At 37.9% G+C, this 20,897-nt stretch overlaps 1 protein-coding gene across 2 annotated transcripts; it reads right to left on the bottom strand.

The window, feature by feature from the left end:
• Positions 1-721: 721 nt before the first annotated feature.
• Positions 722-15,501, bottom strand: lonrf2 (LON peptidase N-terminal domain and ring finger 2). 2 transcript variants are annotated; one of them, XM_043244016.1, is made up of 12 exons: positions 13,892-15,501; positions 9,900-10,018; positions 8,401-8,523; positions 8,130-8,297; positions 7,851-8,019; positions 7,608-7,710; positions 7,023-7,137; positions 5,975-6,096; positions 5,699-5,857; positions 3,480-3,642; positions 3,184-3,333; positions 722-2,053 (listed from the first exon to the last, which is right to left on the bottom strand). In XM_043244016.1, exons 1-12 carry the CDS (start codon positions 14,628-14,630, stop codon positions 1,895-1,897), a joined length of 2,289 nt encoding a protein of 762 aa, XP_043099951.1. In that variant the 5' UTR covers positions 14,631-15,501; the 3' UTR covers positions 722-1,894. The 2 variants fall into 2 exon arrangements, with proteins under 2 accessions (XP_043099951.1, XP_043099952.1); XM_043244017.1 differs by having other exon boundaries at positions 8,136-8,297; positions 13,892-15,500.
• Between the last annotated feature and the right edge of the window lie 5,396 nt (positions 15,502-20,897).

The following is a 20,897-nucleotide window of genomic DNA, read 5'->3' as shown; positions in this document are numbered from 1 at the left end:
GTGATCAAATTGCTGGGGCTGAGAACATGTTAGAGTCTCCTTCTTCCAGCAGGTACCCTGCGAGATACGTAGCATCATCCCTTAAGAAGATTTTCAGATTTTATGAACGGGGAAAGGGGTATAGTGTGTTGGGTACAGAAAAAGTGCCCACTCTGTAAAGAATACATCTGTTGTGCATAAATATCTTAAATTTATGTATAGTGTCTGGTATGCAGTAATCAACCATTTCTTTTATCAAAATTGTCCTAAAACTTAAGACCAAAAGAGACTGACTCGCCTGTAGCTTAAAAAATAAATATGCTGTGCTGTAATGCACTGAAGTACTTGCATACTGTAAAAGGGTCTATCAGATTTTCAAATATACGATATGGTCAAGCTCAGGTGCATCATTTTTTACACACTGAAAATAAATTTAACAATGAGAACAGGTTAAAGGTTTCTTGTCTAATGAGGCATTAGCAACTAGCCTGTCATAAAAGAAGAGTTCACAACTTTCAATCCTGCATGAATTTCTGTGTTCTGCCAAACACAAAGGAAGATAAAGGAAACGGAGCAATATTTATCACATTTCATGTAAAATTTGTGCAATCTATAATAAAAGGGACATGTATGAGTAACATCATAGCACGTAGTGTTACTTCCTTTAACATACATCGTGATGACCGTCTCAGACTTTACTCATTCAGCTCATGGCTCTGAAATGGCACATGGAAAAAGGTTGTTTTTGCTTTAAAATATAAAATAGGATTTATTTCATATTGATTTACAAATTTACATCAAAAATGCAGCATTTAAGTAGTAATTTGCACAGGAAAAGGTTGATAATGAAAATACACAAGACATGCAAATCACAGAGAAAATAACAATTAAGAAAATGAGTGTGAATGCTCAAAGGCCTCTTATAGTCTATAAAGATTATCATATAGACATAAGCCACCCATCCACACATTGCACTCTACATGTACATTACATGTCACACATAAAAATTGGCGCTCGTTTAAACATGATCGATAGTAGGACTTCACACAATTTGGCTCCAGTTCACAAATTACTCATTTTGAATGTTTACATTTCTCCAATCAATATTCACCTCATGACAAAAATCACAAACATTCCCTTGAAATATAAAAAACAACACCTGTCGTTGTTACTAAATATCATTAAGGCTGTATTCAAGGTAGGAGTGTGTGTCCTTTTAAACCCATGGGGGAAAATTAAATTGATGTCTGTAAAATGTCATAATTTCTGACAGTTTACGGTTTCTGAACGAACCAGACATCTAAATGTGTATATAAGAAAAATATATAGACAAAGCAGGGCTGCAGTACGTGTAATATTAAATTATGTAAGATTTTTTTTTTTCTTTTAATCATCTTTTACAATATGGAAGTGACTGCTCATTTCCAAACTGAAGCATGTGGATTTAGTTTCACCAATGCACAATAAGGCCAGTTTTGATATTTGCAAGCCCATGAGAAGCATTTGGTCAGTCATACTATCTAGGCACAAAACAGAGGTGTTATTTCCAAAAGACCGAACATGCTTAAAAAAAACCTCCCACTGTTTCCCATGTTTGATGCTACTGTTAAACTGGTCTGACAGCACCTGAACTAAATGAGAACTTCCTAACGTAGGCCATTAGTGATCATCTCTTTCATAGCATGACTACAGTTTAGCTCACCACTGCTAACTGATGATCTTAAATTAACATTTAGATGCTTTTTATTTTTTTTTCTTCTTCACTGAACATGACAGTTGAGTAACTAGTGAGGGTTGTGTGCTACAATGAAGATGGCCGCTGGAAGAAACCTCAGGGACTCCAGCCTAAATCAGCATTCCTGAATCATACTATGGGTTGATGTAGATGATCTCATTTAGATCAAGACCTAATTTATCATCGAGGGCGCTTACGAGTTACAAAAATGAGGACCCTGCGTATGGCGATCAGCCGATCTTTAAGAGCATTCATGGCGAGGATGGTCAGCTGGGCCTTGTTTTCCAGCGGTAGCACAGCCAACAGCCACCAACACCACGCAGGACCATTGGGATTATCCTGAGCAATTAAAAAAAAAAAAAAAAACACAACATTAGCATTGAATGTACAATCTAAAACAAGAACAAAACATGTATAGCTGTGTTTGTAAACTGCTTATTATTGCCTATTAATGTTGGAACAATGTTTTATAAAGGATGAATTGACTATTTGCTAGACCTTAACTAATGATTCATTAGTGTGCAGGTACTATAACTGTTTTACTGAAAAGGGTTCTATGGTCAATATTTGTCACCGTTGTTAGAAATCACGGACAACGTGTCCTTCAGGCTAAAGAGGAGGAAGACCTACCAGTGTGTTCAGTTCAAAAGTTAGCATCCTTGAATGTATAGGGGGTGCATAAGTGCATACGATATGGGCAACTTGTATTTTTCTGGAAAGCACTATGAATGCTGAAAGGTATATAAAGGTTTAAGAGCAATATATGCTCCCCTCCAGACTACATCCATTTCAGGAAAGGCCTTGTATATTTAAGCAGGAGACTGCAAAACACATACTATTACAACAGTATGACTTCATAGTAGAAGAGATCATGTGTTGAACTGGCCTGCCTGCAGTCCAGATCTTTCACTTAAAGAACATTTGGGGCATCATTAAATGAAAAAATGTCAAAGATGACCACAACTTCTTCAGCTGGAAACTTCTTTCAGACAAAAATAGGACCAAGTTCCAACATTAAAACTCTAGAAACCCATAACCTCGATGCCCAGAAGTTTTCATACTGTTTTGAAAAGAAGAGGAGATGCTACACCATGGTAATCATGCCCTCTTCCAAACTATTATAAGAGCTGTAACAGGCATCACGTTTAAAATAGCCTGCCCTTTTAAAAATGACAACATTAACTTGCCTATAAAGCAGGGGTGCCCAATCCTGTCCTGCAAAGTTTAGCTTCAACTGCCTTTCATTTTCAAGCGATCATGAAGACTGTAATTAGTTGCTTAAGGTGTGTCTGATTAGAGCTGGTGCTGAACTTTGCAGGACTGTCGATCGCAAGGACCAGGACTGAGCACCCCTGCTATAAGGGCAAAATGCAAGAATTTTAAAATAAAAATTTAATAACAGTGTCATAAGCAGCAGAAAGTTTAGAGAAAAGTTTAGAATAAACAATGATTCAATTCCAAACATTCACCTGTGGATCAGAGTTTTTGACAGGCAGCTGCCCAAAGTGGCTGATGATTTGGTTCTTCATGTCATCTTTAAGGGAGGTGAACCAGCCCAAAGCCTGATCATACACAGAGTCATGCAACTTCAGAAGCTCTGTCAACTCCTCTCCTTCAGCCTGAAAACACATGCACAAACATCGTCAGTGTGGAAGACTGGTGATTGTCATTTTCTCACTCTCTTACACACAAACACAAAATACACCATTTTTCATTTGGACTTGTGCTCAGACTGCAAAAAAAAAAAAAAAAAAACTCTCTATACCTTTTTATCCTCCAAATATTCAATCTTGGCTGTGTGGTATCCATCTCTCTGGCCATGACTGAGCACTCTGAAACGAGCAATGCCTATGGTGTCCACCACAGAGCGTCCATCAGGAAAAAACTTGACATCCCTCACCTCCAGCATACAGCCATGGTCTGCAAACCTGTTAACCACATACCTCAGATATTTAACTCCATGTCAAGATGTTAGGCACTTCATTCACACTTTTTTCTGATTAGGGTTCAAAGCTATGAAAGTATACATGTACTAAACCCAATGCAAATATAGGACTCATCACACTAAATAACTTTTGCACTGCATGTCATATGTTCTGTTCAACAGAAGTCGTCTTACCTTAAACCTTTATATACTCCTAGAGAATTAATGTGAATGCAACCAAACTCAGTCAACACAATGCCAAGACACTGAGGATGATGAATTGCTAATGATTTATGATACTTAGTGGTTTGGTTGGAAGGTAGGACATTTTTGAGAAAAAAAAAAAAAAAAAAAAAAAAAGAATAAAAAGGATGCTATAACTTTTACATGTTGACTGATGTAGTTCAAATTTAAGATGTATGTTTGATGAAGGCATGGATGTGACTTATTGCAAGTAACAATCATAATGCTCACAACTACCAACAGGAAGTAGAACAAGCTTTTAAGAATTTAAGAAGGTATTTTTGAGCTTTGGGACACTTTTTGACTAAAGTAATGGGGTTAAGTTTACTTGAAAAGATTTCCACATCAAAGACTTACAATTAACTTCATTAGGGCCTCCATGCACTTAACTGAAGTCCTTTATCTAAATCTTATTACTTATCCTTGCTTTTGTGTACCATTACAACACTACAAGGCATGTTCTTCAGCTTAATTTGAATTTCAGTAAGGAAAAACGTTTGTGAAAAGGACTGAATTTGTTCAGTTCAGGCTATTGTTGTGTTCAAAATCATCTTCAATCAATCACTTATATTTATATAGTGCTTTTAACAATCCAGATTGTGTCAAAGCACTGAACCATATCAAACAGAAGAATACACTGATACAACTCCTATACCCTGTACCTTTCCCTACATCAGTGCACTAGTGTAGTTAAAGCAATGAATGAGTTCGGACACTGAGTGCACCAAAAGGGCTGCCACTTTTGCATAGTTTGTGCTCTAAACTAGCATCTATAAACGTGACTTAAATGATTTAATAATTAAAATGTATACCTATATGAAAAACAGACTAATTTGATTCATAGGATGCCATCTTCTGGCGAGATGCAGGAACAAATTTGGCACAAACATTTAAGCATGTTATAGGTGCTCCATGTCCATTCGGAGTGTACACTGGTTTAAACTGGGTGAATCATTCTTTTTTTGGCAGGAAAACTCTCACCTCAGTTACAGTTACTATCTATCTAAGCCCTCAGAGATACAAGGATACAAGTTACCCAAGTAAACAGCATTTTATTGTGCTTATGAAATCTGTATTACTGTATAAAGTAAATTGACAATTCTTTAGTTAAGAGCAGTGAGTGATATTTTCTAAACTGTTTGTTTATTTAACTGACTGCCATTACATCTTAAATTTGGATAATCTTCAAGACAGCCGTTTTGACGATGTGTCTGTATTTGCTTACTTGTTTAAGAAGATGCAAAAGTGAATTACCTGACCTCATGAAATGGCAACTAACTTTGGCACGCTTCTGAGATGCAATGGTTAGGTTTAGGGGTGTGGGAGTTGGTTTCTGGATATAAATACCAAACCAAATAGAACCAGCAAATCATGCCACACATGAATGTGTGTGCCGCTATACTGCTAATTCTTACAAAAACAGAAAATGTTGCATGGGATCTTTTGAAATTTGGAATTTTTTAAAACTTGAAGGTGGTCTTTAACATTGTACACCTTATGCAAATATTTAAAAAAAATCTAAACCACTGTGTGTCAATTAAACATTAAAGTTTTGATCCATTGAAATGTAAAAAAAAACAATGCAAAAAGCAGAAGCACCGATCACACAGACTGCATTTCAAAACATATGAGATGCAATGGAATAGAATTAAAACCCCACAAATTCTCACAACATATTTCTTTTTAACTTTAACTGCAATTCAAAACAAAACAAAAAGACAAACATAACAGTTACTTATGTATTAACCTTTTGAAATGCAAAACAGAACAGATGTTTCCAAAATTTAATCCAGACCCATGCTGCAAATGTCTCTTACCCTTTTAGTTCATCAGCAATGCACATGCCAAACTGTTTGGTTCCCGTTTCCATAGATCTGCGAATCATAAGCCTGTATCGAGGCTCAAACACATGCAGTGGGCAGGGAATAGTAGGAAATGCCATAGTGCAAACAAAGATGGGCACTTCCTGGTTTAAGCTGAAACAAAAAAAAAAAAAAATATGTACATGACCGCAATACAATAATAATGTTACATTGACAGCATTAACAACAAGAAAAACATTAGGAAAACCATTAAACCCATAGCCAACTTACTTTGACAATTCTTTCATCTCTTCTTCATGTACTTTTCGCCTTTCTGCTAGCTCATCAGAAAAGAAGCGCTGCAATAGTTTTTCTATTAGAAATGTTTTGTTGTATGCTCTAGTCGCCAGATACTGCAGAAAAAAAAGATATAGTAAGATTGTCAGAGTGTCACAGGAATTGTCAGTGTCTCATATCTTTAAATGTCATTGTTCAGTTTTTTTTTTTTTTTTTTTTTTTTTTAAGGTATAGTTCACCCAAAATGAAAAATTCCCTATAGTTTACTTACCCTGAAGCCATACTAGGCGTATAATTACTTCCTTCTTTCAGATGAACAAAAATAAATAAAAGTGATTGATTCTGGCTTTTCCAAGCTTGGTAATGCTCGTGGAAGCTTCATAAATCGGATATATCTGCAAGTACTGTGATGTAAAACTAACCTAAAGTAGTTGTTAATTGTAATATTATAACGAAAATAACTGATTGACTGAGTGGCAAGTTCTGGCTTCTTGGCTGACGTCATTGAGTCAAAAGTCAGCCAAAAAGCCGGAACTCTGTGGTCAGTCAATCATTTACGTTATAATTTTAAAACTAGAAATATTTTTGTTGCAAAAACCTATCGATCTGCTTCAGAGGACTTGTGATAACCCCCCTGAAGGCGTATAGCTTAGTTTCATGTCGCAGTACTTATGGATATTTACGGAGCTGCAAAATAAATGGACACTATCTACCTGAATTACTAAGCTTGGAAAAAAAAAAAAAAAAAAAACAACTTCAACTGTATTCGTCTGAAAGAAGAAATAGAAACCTAGGATGGTTTCAGGGTGAAAAAAAGGGTAATTGTCATTTTTTGGTCACTCTCAACTATTCTTTTAATCAGATTTGATTAAAATCAAGTTGGGATCTTTGTGTTTAAAACACACACACACAAAAAAAGAAAGCAAAGTAATTCTATTAAACTCAGAAGATATTTTAATGCCCCATGGTCCAACAAAATTAATAATTAGAATCAATCCTTATATCTGTGTGTAGACTATATTGCAAGTGCACTGATATCTACCTCGGAGAGGTTCTCTTTACACAGGGGGCAGTTAGGGTTGTGGTCCAAACAGCGCTCCAAACACTTGAGGCAGAACGTGTGTCCACAGGGTGTAGTGACAGGCTCATAAAACAGTCTGGAATAATACATTAGGGAGGAGGATTTAGATATCTACAAAGTTAAAGGATTAGTTCACTCCACAATCAAAGTTTGCTGACAATTTATTCACCCCCATGTCATCCAAAAAGGTCATTTATTTTTAACTTAAAAAGAGAACCAATGGGTTGAAAGTCCAAATTGCAGTTTGGTACACCTCAGAGCTAGTGCACAATGAGAATTTATAGTTTTAAAAAAAAAAAAGATACATTTATTTTACTTTTACAAAATAATAAGAGCCCTTTAAAGCTGTTTGAAAACACAGTTTTCACCTTCTACCCATTGGTACCTGTTAAATTTAAAATGTGTAGAAAAAACCTGGAATGTTTTCCTCAAGAACCTTACATTTCCTTTTCACTGAAGAAAGACAGACATTCTGAATGACATGGGGGTGAGTTAATTATCAGTAACTACGGTGTGAACTATTCTTATTTTCAGAGAGTTTATCACCTCATGCAGAGAGAACATTCAAAGTCTGCACTGTCCAAAAGCTGTGATTGAACTTGCCTCCCCCCAGAAAAGGTAGGAAGGGTTTTACATGAAGATGCCTTATCTGGAAATGAAGAATGTAGACAGAGAGACAGAGAGAGAGAGAGAGAGAGAGAGTTTGTTTAACAAGCCACAGATCTTAGTCAGATATTAATTATTTCTTCACAATATTTGTATTTTTCATCATGGTTTTAAAGCACATACCTTCTTTAAGCTGTTTACTGGGTGGCTCAAAGGCCTTAGCATCTTCTGTCCATTTCCTTTTGAGGACTGGTTGAACAAAAAGTGAACACAGGCCAGAGTTTGCGTTTTCAGATCTTTGTGAAACAGAAGAGTTCCCATCTTTGAACTTGCTGCAACTGATTGTTGATTCCTAACACACACACACACACACACACACACACAAACAGTTTTAGATTTGCTGGTGCTGTGATCTATGCTATGAATCTAACGTAGCTGTTCAAATAACTTCTATCTGCGCACATTAACCTTGGAGCAGCCTGCCCTGGCTCCATCTCTAGGAAGAGAGGAGTGAAGAGAGCTGAGAAGTGATGAAGGTTTGATACGAGAGGAGGGTCCTGCTGGAAGGGGCTGCATGGACGTGGCCAGACCATCATTTGCAAAGACCGAAGAGAACATGTGACTCAAGATCTGTAAATACACAGAAAAAGTTATACCAAAGTAAAAAATGAAAAGTTCAACATCCCAGAAACTAAGGGTTTAAACTTTAAAATGAAAACTATTTTTAATATACCTTTTGGGCCTCCAGTTTTACAGCGATCCAGTCAGATTTCAGAGCCAAACAGTAGAAATACTCTTGTAGAGCCTCCTCATTGCGGCCAGCGCTCTTAAACGCTGTAGCCTTAATGTAGTGCGCCTGTGAAGAGAGAAAAAAGTACAATTATTTAAAATTAAATTAAAAATACTTCTCTCTATTCCTTAGTAAAGATTTGTCTCTGCAGCTTTGTGGATAGGTTTTAATTGGCTTTTGGTTGCAATTTACAATCTCACCACTAGATGCAGCTAAAATGTTCAGAGTGCACTTTTATTATACATTGTGAACGTAACTGTAATATCTCAAACCTTCTTTGGTCACAGAGACAAGGTAGTGAGCACAGAGTGGAGCAGGAAATGCTGAACCCAAAGCAGAGCTGGAGAGATTATTAAATTATTAGAGACTCCACTCTGCTCACTTAGTCTACTCTACCAGACACTGACACATTTTTCATGAACAATATGTGGCTTTTGGTAACGACCGTCTTACTATAAGACTTAACAGAGTAACAGCTCACTACCAGTTACAAAATACACCAGTTGCATTTTTCAGTTAAAATCCTTTGACTATGTTCAGGATAATTAAAGACTTAAGTAGTTATAATCAAGTAGTATAATATAATAATTATTTTTTGGCCCCCAGTTAAACAGACTTGCCAACGCCTGTTTTATGGGTTCAGAAATGACACTGGGGTAAATTATTCATAAATTATTGTGCTTGCTTTAAAATGTCAAACATGCTTACAGTAAAGTTAAAATGCTTGAATTATGATTAAACGTTTTCTTTCTCTTCTGTTTGTTTACTTATCAATATACTTGACCTGTGCATCTGTCAGCAAAGTGACAGACGAATATCCAGAAAACCACCATAGACTGGTGCAGTCGCACTGGCATGACCTTGTCTTTTTTAAATAATCTAAAGCAGGTCTGGTACACACTTTTCTTATTAATAGATTAAATGTGGCTAATCTATTATTCAATCACTTTTCCTGTTGCATCATGATTTAGTTGTGATTAGAGATGATCGATTAAATTGTCGATTAATTGTGCAAAAAATGCAATCGATTAAAGCTAGCAATCGCTGATTAATCACTTTCATTTTGGTGTATGTGTGTTCAAAAAGCCTGATATATATATATATATATATATATATATATATATATATATATATATAGAGAGAGAGAGAGATAGATAGAGAAACAATATATTGATTAAACATGATTTTCGGAGCGACAATAGCCATGAATATTTAGTGAGTCCCACCAGCCTTACTTGACAGAACAGGCAAGTTATGCGGAAAAGATGTGGCCATTTACATGCACACACATCTTACGTGGACGTTTATTCGAAATGATAATTAGTTAAAAAGGGAAAAACTGTACACCGCGTTGGTTTCATAGAAATTACTTTAAGAGAGAATATTTATTTTGGCCCAGGGAGCCATGGTTTGTGTATGCGTGTTTCCTTATGGATTCCTACCTTTGGCCACTGGGGACGAAGTTGACACATGGCGTCCCCATCCTTGATGGCTTGGCCAAAATTCTTCATTTCCATAAGCAGCTCTGCCCGCCGAGCCAGGAGCTGATATATACAGGGCTCTGTGGAGGAGGAAAAAGGGTTTTAAAAAGAAACAGAACAGGAATTTAACTATGTAATTTTAAGGAGACTGTAGGCTAGATAGGTGTGGCTAAAACACGTTAACCTTTTAGAAGTTAAGTCGTGTTCAACTGTGAACTGTGAACACACAATTACATAATAATTCAAATCAAGCAGAAGAGAATTCTTTGAAAACATTAAAAACATTTCAGATACTAATTTGAACACTATGTGTGATGTTATAATATGCATTAATAGCTGTTGTAAGTATTATATAAATTTTCTTTTTTGTCTTTTAAAAATGCATGAAACAGTTACCTAGCAGCTGACGAGTAACACTTTTTTAGTGCCGATTTGGACTTTAAACCTTGGCTAAAAACAGATCACGAGCTCGTGCAGCACTGTTTGAATAGGTTAACTTACATCATAGAGGGCGACATGTAACTTGTGCCTGTATTACAAAACATAACGCTCTGCAGTTCATTTGCTAATCGTTTGAGGCCATTTTGTGAATTCAGCCATCATAAACCACCTCTTTTAATCGGAGACATGAGTTGCAGTGCTAAACAGTGTTTCGCTGTCAGTCCTTGAAATGGTTGTATTGTCTTTCCCTGACCCTTTTAGATGCTTTTACACTGCCAACATTTTTGCTGCATCATGTCATTGTTCAGCATAATTTATTCGGCCTCCTCGCTTAACAACAAGCTCCTCCTCAGCCTCATGTCCACCTTTCCCAATGTTTGTTTTCACTTCAGACATGAACAATCCCAAAAATACAGACTTATTGTTATTATTGCTAATTCAATGGTATATCGCAAACAATATCACCCATCCCTACTTTTGAGTAGAACTATCAGCGCCATAAGTGCAAGCTGATTGGCTAAATGAGTCCGAACACTGCTTCACCCTTCATTATTTAAACCGATGTGTAAACCTATACTGTGTAAACATGGTATCAACTATCTATGGTGCTTTCTGCTTTCTTCTATCAGTCTCAACAACATGTAGCACTGTCAGTTGACTTTCCATTTAATGACTTATATCAGTATTCCATGTCTATTATTGTGGAACCCACAAAACAACAAAAACACAGCTCTTAGCACAACATCCTCCATGATCCTGTTGTTAAAGTTGTTATTTTTGTCTTTTTTTTTTTGTTGTTGAACACCACGCACAAACGGCATTGCTGCTGCTTCATCACGTTTTAGTACCAACTGTTGGTGTAAATGACACCCTTTTAAATGGTACTGGGAAATATAGTTTGCACAAAGTCGTCCCAGTACTTTAGTTCTGGAATTAAAGAGGTATTAATGGCCGCTTTATTGTTGGATGGCTGACAGGCTACAAATAATTAGCCATTAAATATTTGGCATTTAGACTATACTGCCCTTCCAAGAAAGATGGTGCAGCTGGTATAAATTCTATGCACGGCTTACAGTGCATTTTACATTACAACCGGATGTACGTCCAGCTGGTGCACTTAACCCCTGGAGAGACCTAGCCAGTCTCCAGACCTTGATCCCATAGAAAATCTGTGGAGGAAGCTAAAGGTTAAGAGTTTCCAAATGTCAGCATCAAAACCTTAATGACTTGAAGAGGATCTACAAAAAAGTGGGACAAAATCCCTCCTGAGATGCATGTAAACTTCGTGGCCAACTACAAGAGACTAATTTTTTTTTAATTGTTTAATTAATATAAATAGCAGAGAGGACAAAAATATTGGACAGCTTCACCTTTAGTCCAGATGAGAGTATGTGAGCGGAGAAAATGCAATCATTTGTCACATAAGCTCCTGAAATGTAATCTGGGCAACCCCAAAAAATATATTTGGGAGCACTTGTGTGAGTGTAAATAATTGTAGCTGAATCCATCCTAAGAGGACTTTAGTCAAATACCACTAGTAATATAATTTACTGGCGTATCATATTTTACCAATAGATGGTGCTGTTAGCAAACCGATGCAGTGTATTCTGTGTGAGCCGACAATGGCCCAGGCAAACTTTGGCATCAATATGCCAAAGCACTGGGTGTTTAGTGGGTCGCACTAAACATCCCACTCTTGGCTGCAACTATATTTGTGTTTTAATGACACAAACACAGTTCAGTCCAGGGCAGCATGATACACCAACATTAATTACGAATTGCGATATTGCTTAGAGTGATTTTCATATCTCAAGATCCAAAATGTTCAAGTTGCGTGTGACATGAAGTGCGAACAAGTTGCAATGGTGATGGTCTGCGTGGGACTGGCTTTTTTTTCATCCCGCCCCCTCCTGCTCCCACAAGGTTATATCCTGCCACCTCCTGCTCCTGTTATATTTTCACTCTTTGTTCACCTCTCTTACCCATTTACAGAAAACCCGAACCCATTATGTGTGTTTGTGCTATACCATTGCGATTTGGATTCTTAACAGCAAAAAAACTGAGGCCCAAGAACGCAGAGATTGAGATCCATCAGTTAACATTTTTCATGTCAACCAGTTATTAAGGAGGAGGTTAAGCAGTAAGATCATTTTCGAGAGCAATGTTTCTCAGCATTAACAGGATTTGATATGACTCAGCTGTGTCTCTGAAGTCATAGACTGTGACAGACTGTGTGCCAGTACTGGACAAGCAAGCAACATATGTGTTTACTGTCTAACTGCCTAAGGAGCATATTGTGAGATAGGAAAACATGCAGCCCACAGAACGCCTACGTACAGCCATGTGAAAGACCGAAGATATTTCTGCCAATACTGTAATTCATAAATATAGCAGTGATGCTCATGAGAGACACAAGCTCAGCTTTCTGCTTAATGCCGTCTCTTTGAGTGACCTGCTACTGGATCCATGTCTGCATTCAACCATCTCTTATACATACAGCTTGGAATCCAAAGTCTAGACAGGCAAAATTAGGTTAATGCGTCCTCATCAAGTGCAAATATTTTTGTACTGTACTCAAGAATCTTGTCTGGAACTGTCTTGTCTGGAAAATTTTTACTTCTTAAATCAATTACTATTATGTGATATGTAATATTTATTGTCTAAAATATATATATTTTTGGGGGGGTTTACAGGTTTTGGTAAATAGACTTTTAATGTAATGAAAAACTTGTTATTGCTGTGTATGATAAAATAAAAATGTATAAAAAGGTCAAAATAATTATATATATATATATATATATATATATATATATATATATATATATATATATATATAATTTCTTTTTAGGACCGTTTCATTTGTGTGTCTCATCAGAAATGGTTCTGTTTGAGTGATTCTGAATGAACATTATTAAACTATTTAACATTATTAAATTATTATAAAGATTATTATTATTCTTTGGAATGTAATAGCCTTTGAAATTAGACACGCATACATTAAAAACAATGAGCAGGTCCAATGCAGTGACCTACTTTTGAAAAGCCCAGATATGACCTAAATTAAGAGTCTGACATCCACCTAAACAAAACGACACTTAATTTACAAACTCTGTACAAATGTTCTGTATTACTTCAGTTTTAGTAATATCGTGCCTGACTCTGCAGACAGAAAGCACTACATATGCAGAAGGCTGTGGGGCTGGGTTAATAAAATAAAAAAAAAGAAAACCAACAAGAAAGCTTTTGTTGCTTGCTAATTGCTGCGATGAACTAAACATTGCACACATATTCAAATCTACCTGACAGCTCAATGAACTCCGATCCAAACCGAATTTAACCGGATTATGTAAATGATATCGGTCACGTTGTTCCAGAACAGTGTCATCATTGAGAACGAGACGCAGTGTCGCCCCCTGTGGCCGTTTCGACAGTCTCGGAAAGTAGGTCAGTTCTTTATAAAATACCCATTGCGATAAATTGGGTGAAAGGCCGTAAATGTAACAGTCTCTTACCTAGTTCAATCGCTGTGTTGAACTTCAGTACTGCGTTGGATACGTCCTGTTTCTTCCAAAGACCTTCCCCTTCCAACCAGTATCGCCTCGCTTTGCTTTCCGAATTGAACCATTTTTCAATCAAGCCACTTATAATAACGTTCACTCGGAGTCCGTCCGCAGAAAACTGTCTGGGTGATTTGTTGGGTTTCGAGCGGCAGCTCCTGCACTCTTTCGTGAGGTCATCTTCCAGACAGCGCTTACAGAAAGTGTGTCCACACACCAAGGACGTCGGTTCCGTCAATAAACACTTGCAAAGGCAGCACGAAAACAAGTCTAAGTTCTGTTCATCGTCTAACTCGTCACTCTCAAAATACCTGCTTTCTGAGCTGGAAGCCACGCTTATTGCCTTACTGTCACACTGCTCTTTAATGCGGATCGTACGTGCTATAACTTCGACTAAAATCTGCAGCTCATCAGGTCTCAGTTCCTGGAGATTTGCAGCGATGCAGTACGAGTCGAGCGCGTCGGCTATGCGTCCCCCGCGGGCCAGAGCGTCCGCTTTCCGCAGGCAGAGGCCACGGTCAGTGTGCTCGAGCTCGGCGAGCTGAGAGGTATAGATCTCCGCGGCCAGATCGAAGTCTCCGGCCCGGCACGCCTCGTCCGCAACCCCGAGCATTTCCGCACACAATCCCGGCGCGGTCGGGTTTGAGAGGTCGTGCACATAGTGTTCGGTGTGGTTTTGAATCCCAGCATCCATTGTCTGCTACACCGCATAAAAATGCTAATGATTTTTAGGAAAGCGGACAAAAGTACAACGTATAGGGCTTCGATTGAAAGCTTTGGTGAAATCCAGGCTACATTAAAAACAAATAGTCCTACTTTAGTTACTTCACAAAAACACCATCTTTAACGTCATACGAATACTGAAAAAAATAACCACGAGACCAAAGTCTAAAATGTTTTTAAACACTATTCAGTTCCCATTCACACACTGCTAGGCCCAACAAAACGCCCAAGTTACATGACTGGCGGCTCATTTCCCGGTAAAGCAAAAAAACAACAACAAATAAAAAAATAAAAAAATAAACTAAATAAACTAAACACTGCTTACTACCTAACACATCTAGCAATGTCTTCATGTAAGGCTGTAAGGTAAAAAAAAGATACAAACGTATAACTTATGCCTTCAAAATAATCAGTTCGCTGGGGTTTGTTTTGAAATCAGGAGTCTCCAAACAAGTGAGCAACCGACGAGAGAAAAAGTTGAAAGATGATTTTCACACATCGACATCGGTGCTGATGATGATGAGTTTCTTGATTTCTCCGAATAAAGCATATTCACGACCAAAGATTAGATGACCCATTAGTTTTATGTAAGACTCAATGTCTCCGGCAGCGTCACTTTGCGTAATCCTCCCGAACTCTTTGGCTTAGAATTCCCCTGAAAGCGGTCCTTCTCCGAGTTTCTTACATTCCGATCACTCTAGAGGATGTCCATGTCGTATACATTTAGTAGAAACATTAAACGTGAATCAGTTGTTTTAATAAAATGGAGACAGCTGCGACGTTCCCACTCGATCCGCACTGACACGGGAAAGTGTGATACCGTCTGCCTCGCTCTCGTTCACGTAAGAAGCACGTGACGTCAGGATTGAGGCCTCATTGGTGTGTTATATAGCTCACTTATATAATGACAAAACAGTTGTGTAACCTAAAAGGGGCAGCTTTGTAGAAAATGGGAGATAATTTGACATAAAATACATTTTTATATGATGTTTTTTTATTCTATGGCACCTGAAACACATTCTAAAACTGACAAGATATTCACTTGCTTCTTACTACAACATTGTCAAAGTTTTATGTATTTTTCTTAGTTTATGTAAGGTGCCATTTACTAGCATACTTTCAGTGTGTAACAAGGACTGTGCCTTGTGTAAAAATGTAGATATTTATTCAACATGCAGTATTTTTTATTCATTTTATTTATCACATTATGTAGGCTACTAAAATTAACATCAGTTTTGGCATACAAGTTAACACACACACTAAAATACTTAAAATCGGTATCAACTGACTTCATTTTAAAGAAAAGTTCAATCTTTCAAGTTTGTGAATCCTGTTTGTAATCCCTGTGGTAATCCTACAACACCTAAGATCATAATTAAAATCGTTAAATCAGATCTCCACTCCAGAATTCAACATGTATTCATAACAGTACCAACGAGGTGTGTGTGTGCATTTCTGTCTTGCAAACATTTCAGCTACCAGGGAACCACGTTTCCTGAACTTTAACATTCTGTACATTTTGGTTAATGTTTTAAAGAAAATATTTGAATGTTATATTTAAAGAATGTTTGTAAAATATGCATTTTTTACATTTCAAATATTGTTCCTATAATGTTAAATGTAAAATGTTTTCACACTGAAATTTTAAGGAGGTTTTGGGAATGTTTTTGATGTAAGAGATTATACAATATTCTTAAAACATTGACAGTGTTTCATGATAATTAAAAAAGAACAATCTCAATTGAAGAATTGAAAGATTTTACTAAATATTTGTTATTTACCAGTAATAATGTTTTCAACTCAAAAGTTTGCATATAATGTATTTATTTTTATACATTTTACTGTTATTTTGTGTAAATAAATAAAATCAAACTTACTAATGACTTTCCCAAATTAATTTGATTAAGAGGTTTTTGCGTCACTAACATCCAAATGTAATTTATGCGCACAGAACAAAACCTAGTTTTCAGAATATAAACTGCTGTGCCTGCTTTTGTAAGTTTAACTTAATGTCCAACACACTGAATAAAAGGCACCATACACGTTGAATAAAATGGTGCCTTTTATTTAACGTGTTTAATGCTAGCGCAGGGGAAACAGACATAGCCTTTACAAGTAATTTGCGTGCAATGTATCTTGTTGCCATGGCAACCTCACATGCTTGCTGCTGCTCTAATTATAGTAAAACATCTGAGGTTACATACACAACCTCAGCTCCCTGAAAGGAAGGAACGAGACATTGCGTAGCTTCCGCTTGGGGTTATCCCCCTCCTTCCAAACTGAAGCCTGATTGCATCGCTCCAGGAAACTTTGCTAGCCAATGTTGCTCAAGTGCTCGAAAAAGGGGCGGAGCCACCTTTAGTATAGGTTGGTGCTTAGTGTCATCACCTTTGAACCCTTGAATCTTTTAAATGTAAGAGTGTGGTTCAAGACTCAAGAGAATTACAACACAGCAGTGCACACAGTGTCTTATAACCAAGGTTAAGTACGTAACCAGAAACATTCCCTATTAAGTTCGGTCTCTCAGCACTGCATAGCTTATGTTTGGGGAACGCTCCTGTATTGTATTCCCCACACTTGTTGAGAAGATTATAATGAACCAGACCCAATAGATCCAAGCTTGTTAACTGCTTCATAGAACATTCATAAAAATAATAAAAAATAATGGTAGATACATTACTGCACAGAAAGAATGAGTGGTGTGAATGATAGAATCTCCAGGTTGTAAAGTGTCTTGTGAAGACTAACCTGCTGCCAGCCAAATATCCTAAATCGACATACCCTTTGCACAGGCCCAAGATGAAGCCATTTTCCTTGTGGAGTGGGAGTGTACTTCCCACAGACAGGTCTCGTTCTTAGTCCCCACAAACAGGTCTCGTTTGTGATTGCCTCCACAATTCAATGTGATAACCACTGTTTTGATACTGACAGTCCCTTGGTACAGCCACCGAAACATACAAATAGTTGTCCTCTTTGAAATGACTATTCCTCATCAGATAAATTCGCAGAGTAGGGTTTGGCATAGTGGGTACAAAAATACTGCCTTCAACTCTAGGTAGTTTATATGCCATCCAAGTGCCATAAGTAGGCCTTTTGTCAAAAAGGGCTCCCCAGCCCGTCAATATCTGTAGTGACAATTTTTCTGCTGACCACTCTGCTCGTTGAGACTCCCTGCTCGAACATCCTCGCGCTGAATCAAGGGGCCACTTTTTAGTGCATTGCTTGAGCCCAAGCTGACACAACACAGCTGCTGCTGCTGGCATACAACTTAACAGTCTCTGAGAACATTTCAGAATCACAGCTCTTCCCGGTTTGAACAAGGTGAGATAGCTGACCAAAGACTGTATTCGCTCTTGGGAGGGATGTGCTCTCATCAATCTTGAGTCCATATTCATTCCAAAAAATGTTATAGTCTGAAGATTGATTGCCAGTCATAGACGCTTCAGATGTTCCAGAAGTTTAGTTCTCCAGTGTATCCTGCGATTGGGCTATAACAAGCCAGTCGTCCAGATAATTAAGGATGCAAATTCCAGTGTGCCTTTTGTAGTCACTTCTGCCACTGTGTTTAAAAAAAAATCACTCTCTTGGGCTTGTGATGCTAGAAGAATAGACTTTATTATCAGATACAATGAGGCTGAGAAAACTACAGAACAATTTATAAAATGTCTTTGTGCTTTTCCTTTTATTAATTTTTTCCCTGTCAGGGCATGTTCTATACATTACAGAGAGTTCTCTTGTGCATGCAGTTTGATTCTGTCAAGATCCAACCTCCTGTATTTTGTCACCATGCCTCTAAAAGATCTGTGTGTTCCCTTCTGCCCTAGTTCTTCCTTGTGTGACCTTGTTAGCTTCATCCAGGACACATCAGGACCACCACATCAGGTCCAGGCCATGATCAATTCTGGTGCTGCAGGTGACTTCCTGGATCTATCCTTGACTAAGGAACTTAGTCAATCCCTACACAACTTCTTCCTCATCCCCATGCAGTCACAACATTGGATGGCAGAATGTTGAGACTGGGCAGAGTAACAGAGGCCACTCAGTCCCTATGACTTACCATTCATCAACACCAGCAGAAGGAGACTTTCTATGTAAATTGACTCACCAGAGTATCCAGTTACCTCTGGTTGAGCAGATATAACCCCGGATCGACTGGTTTACTGGCACCATTCTGAGCTGGGTTTTTACTTGCCATCTCACCTGTCTACTTCAGAGCTCCTCAGCCTCTAGTTCATAGTTTTGAGAGTCTATTGATCTGTCTAAAGTCCCAATCAAAGTTCCTATCATCAGTGTAGGGCATCAGTCAATTTTAGGGCAAGTAATCAAGAATAATGGTCCAAGACACAGCACATCACTAGCATCATACAGTAATTAAGATTTTTTTGGACACTGAAATTCCTGATAAGACCATTAATCTTTGGTTTAAACAAAACTGCCTTTACACCTATAAACTGGGGTAGAAACCACCTTTGTCATGCATATACATGCACAAAATCATCTTAAAAAGGACTTCTGATCAAATACTCCCTGATATGCACAATGGCATATTATATATATGTCACATTTTCATTCTCTTGAACTTACTTTCTTCCTCCCTGCAACTCGTATGAATGTGTGAATGTGTCTGTTTATGTGTAAGTTAGTTTATGTGTCTCAGGTTTATCCAATAAAGCCATATTTATTTTGAAAAGAGAAGTATCTTGTTAATGTCTTTAACTGCCGATCTTGTTGTCATGCTAATTAATAGTGTTTTCACATGTTACACGGTTCGTTCAGTGAATCGCTGGCCAACTCAGTGATCCACCGTGAAAAAGTGAATCTGAAATTATTTGTGTTTTAGCTAATTCGCTACATCTTTTTAAGGCAGCAACTATCATGTGGGGGATAGAGAGTTGCTTGCAGTTAAACTTGCCTTGGAGGATTGGCACCACTGGCTTGAGGCTAAGCGGCTGAACCCTCGTCAGACTTGATGGTCCTTGTTTTTTGATAGTTTCCAGTTTCTCCTGTCTTACAAGCTCAAAACCAAGAACATCAAGCCAGATGCCCTGTCCCGAGCCTACTCTACCGAAACAAAGGAGAAGCCTCTGGCATCGATTATTCAGAGGTCTACAATCATTGCACCTCTTCAGTGGGACCTAAAAGGATTGTGCGAGAGTCAGATTGTGCAAGAGTCAGATCCAGGAAGTGGTCCTGTAGGACACCTATACTGTATGTCTCCCTTGACATGCCATCCAGGAACTGCTTGCACTCTTGACTTCCTCCAATGGCGGTTTTGGCCGCCATCCATCAAGGAGGATGTAAATGTCTACATGGAGGTCTGCCCCATGTGCAACCAGGGAAAGTCTACATGTCACCAACCTCAGGGCCTGCTCCACCCCTTACCCATCCCCCAGGCATTCTTTCCCTACATTTGCTCCATCCCAGCGCAACACTATCATCCTGGTGGTAGTGGACTCGTTCTCTAAGGCTGGACGATTTATTCTCATACCCAAATTGCCATTGGCTAAAGAGACAACAGAACTCATTAACCATTTTGTAAGGAGGTGAATCAAAACCTGTAAATGCAATAAGACTATTCTGGGAAGGGATATCCAAAGGAACAAAAGGACTTCAAAAAGAGAGTAAACAACACCCCTTGGAAAGTATTCTTGCCTGGCAAAATAAACGTAAATCTTGGTTAACTTATAATATTGTCTGAAATAACTAGTAGGTTAGTGACTTCTGAGGTTTTCCGCATTGTTGGCGTGCTAGGGTGAGTCAGATCAATGATCAATGGATGGAGCCAGGGGCACGTTTTTGAGATCTTGACTTCTGGCCACCAAACTGGCTTAGCATGCTATTACTTAGGGAACACATAAACAATTACTCTTTTTTAGTCTATTGATGAAATGGCTGCATTAAGGTAAGCGATCTACGGGGTAGCCTCTGACTAAGACCTGGACTAGTACAGATGTGTCGTCAGTCTGTTCTGGCCAAACAACGTCTCTAAGCGACCCAGACTCTTAACGAACGATAAGTCGAAACTAGGAAATATTATAGTTAATTAATGATCCAAATTTAATCACAACTAGAGGGATCAGCAGTTACATTTAAATCAATATAATTAAAATCACAAAAGATTGGAGTCAGATAAAATTATGCATAAGGTCAGTACTACAATTGAAAACACAAAAGATTAATAAATATTAGTGATTTTCAATGAGACGCAAAGAAAAGACCGAACACGCATTGACCTTCG

This window comes from Puntigrus tetrazona, chromosome 7 (genome assembly GCF_018831695.1).
Source record: "Puntigrus tetrazona isolate hp1 chromosome 7, ASM1883169v1, whole genome shotgun sequence".
NCBI classification, from domain to species: domain Eukaryota; kingdom Metazoa; phylum Chordata; class Actinopteri; order Cypriniformes; family Cyprinidae; genus Puntigrus; species Puntigrus tetrazona.
This window is presented reverse-complemented; position numbering and strand designations above follow the sequence as displayed.

Excerpts from the sequence above, each read along its gene's own strand:
- lonrf2 (XM_043244016.1), bottom strand. The coding sequence starts at position 14,630 with ATGGATGCTGGGATTCAAAACCACACCGAACACTATGTGCACGACCTC. Across the intron at positions 8,020-8,129 it reads CAGGCTGCTCCAAGGTTAAT|GAATCAACAATCAGTTGCAG; the intron begins GTGCGCAGATAG and ends TGTGTGTGTTAG. Across the intron at positions 2,054-3,183 it reads TCAAAAACTCTGATCCACAG|GATAATCCCAATGGTCCTGC; the intron begins GTGAATGTTTGG and ends TTAATTGCTCAG.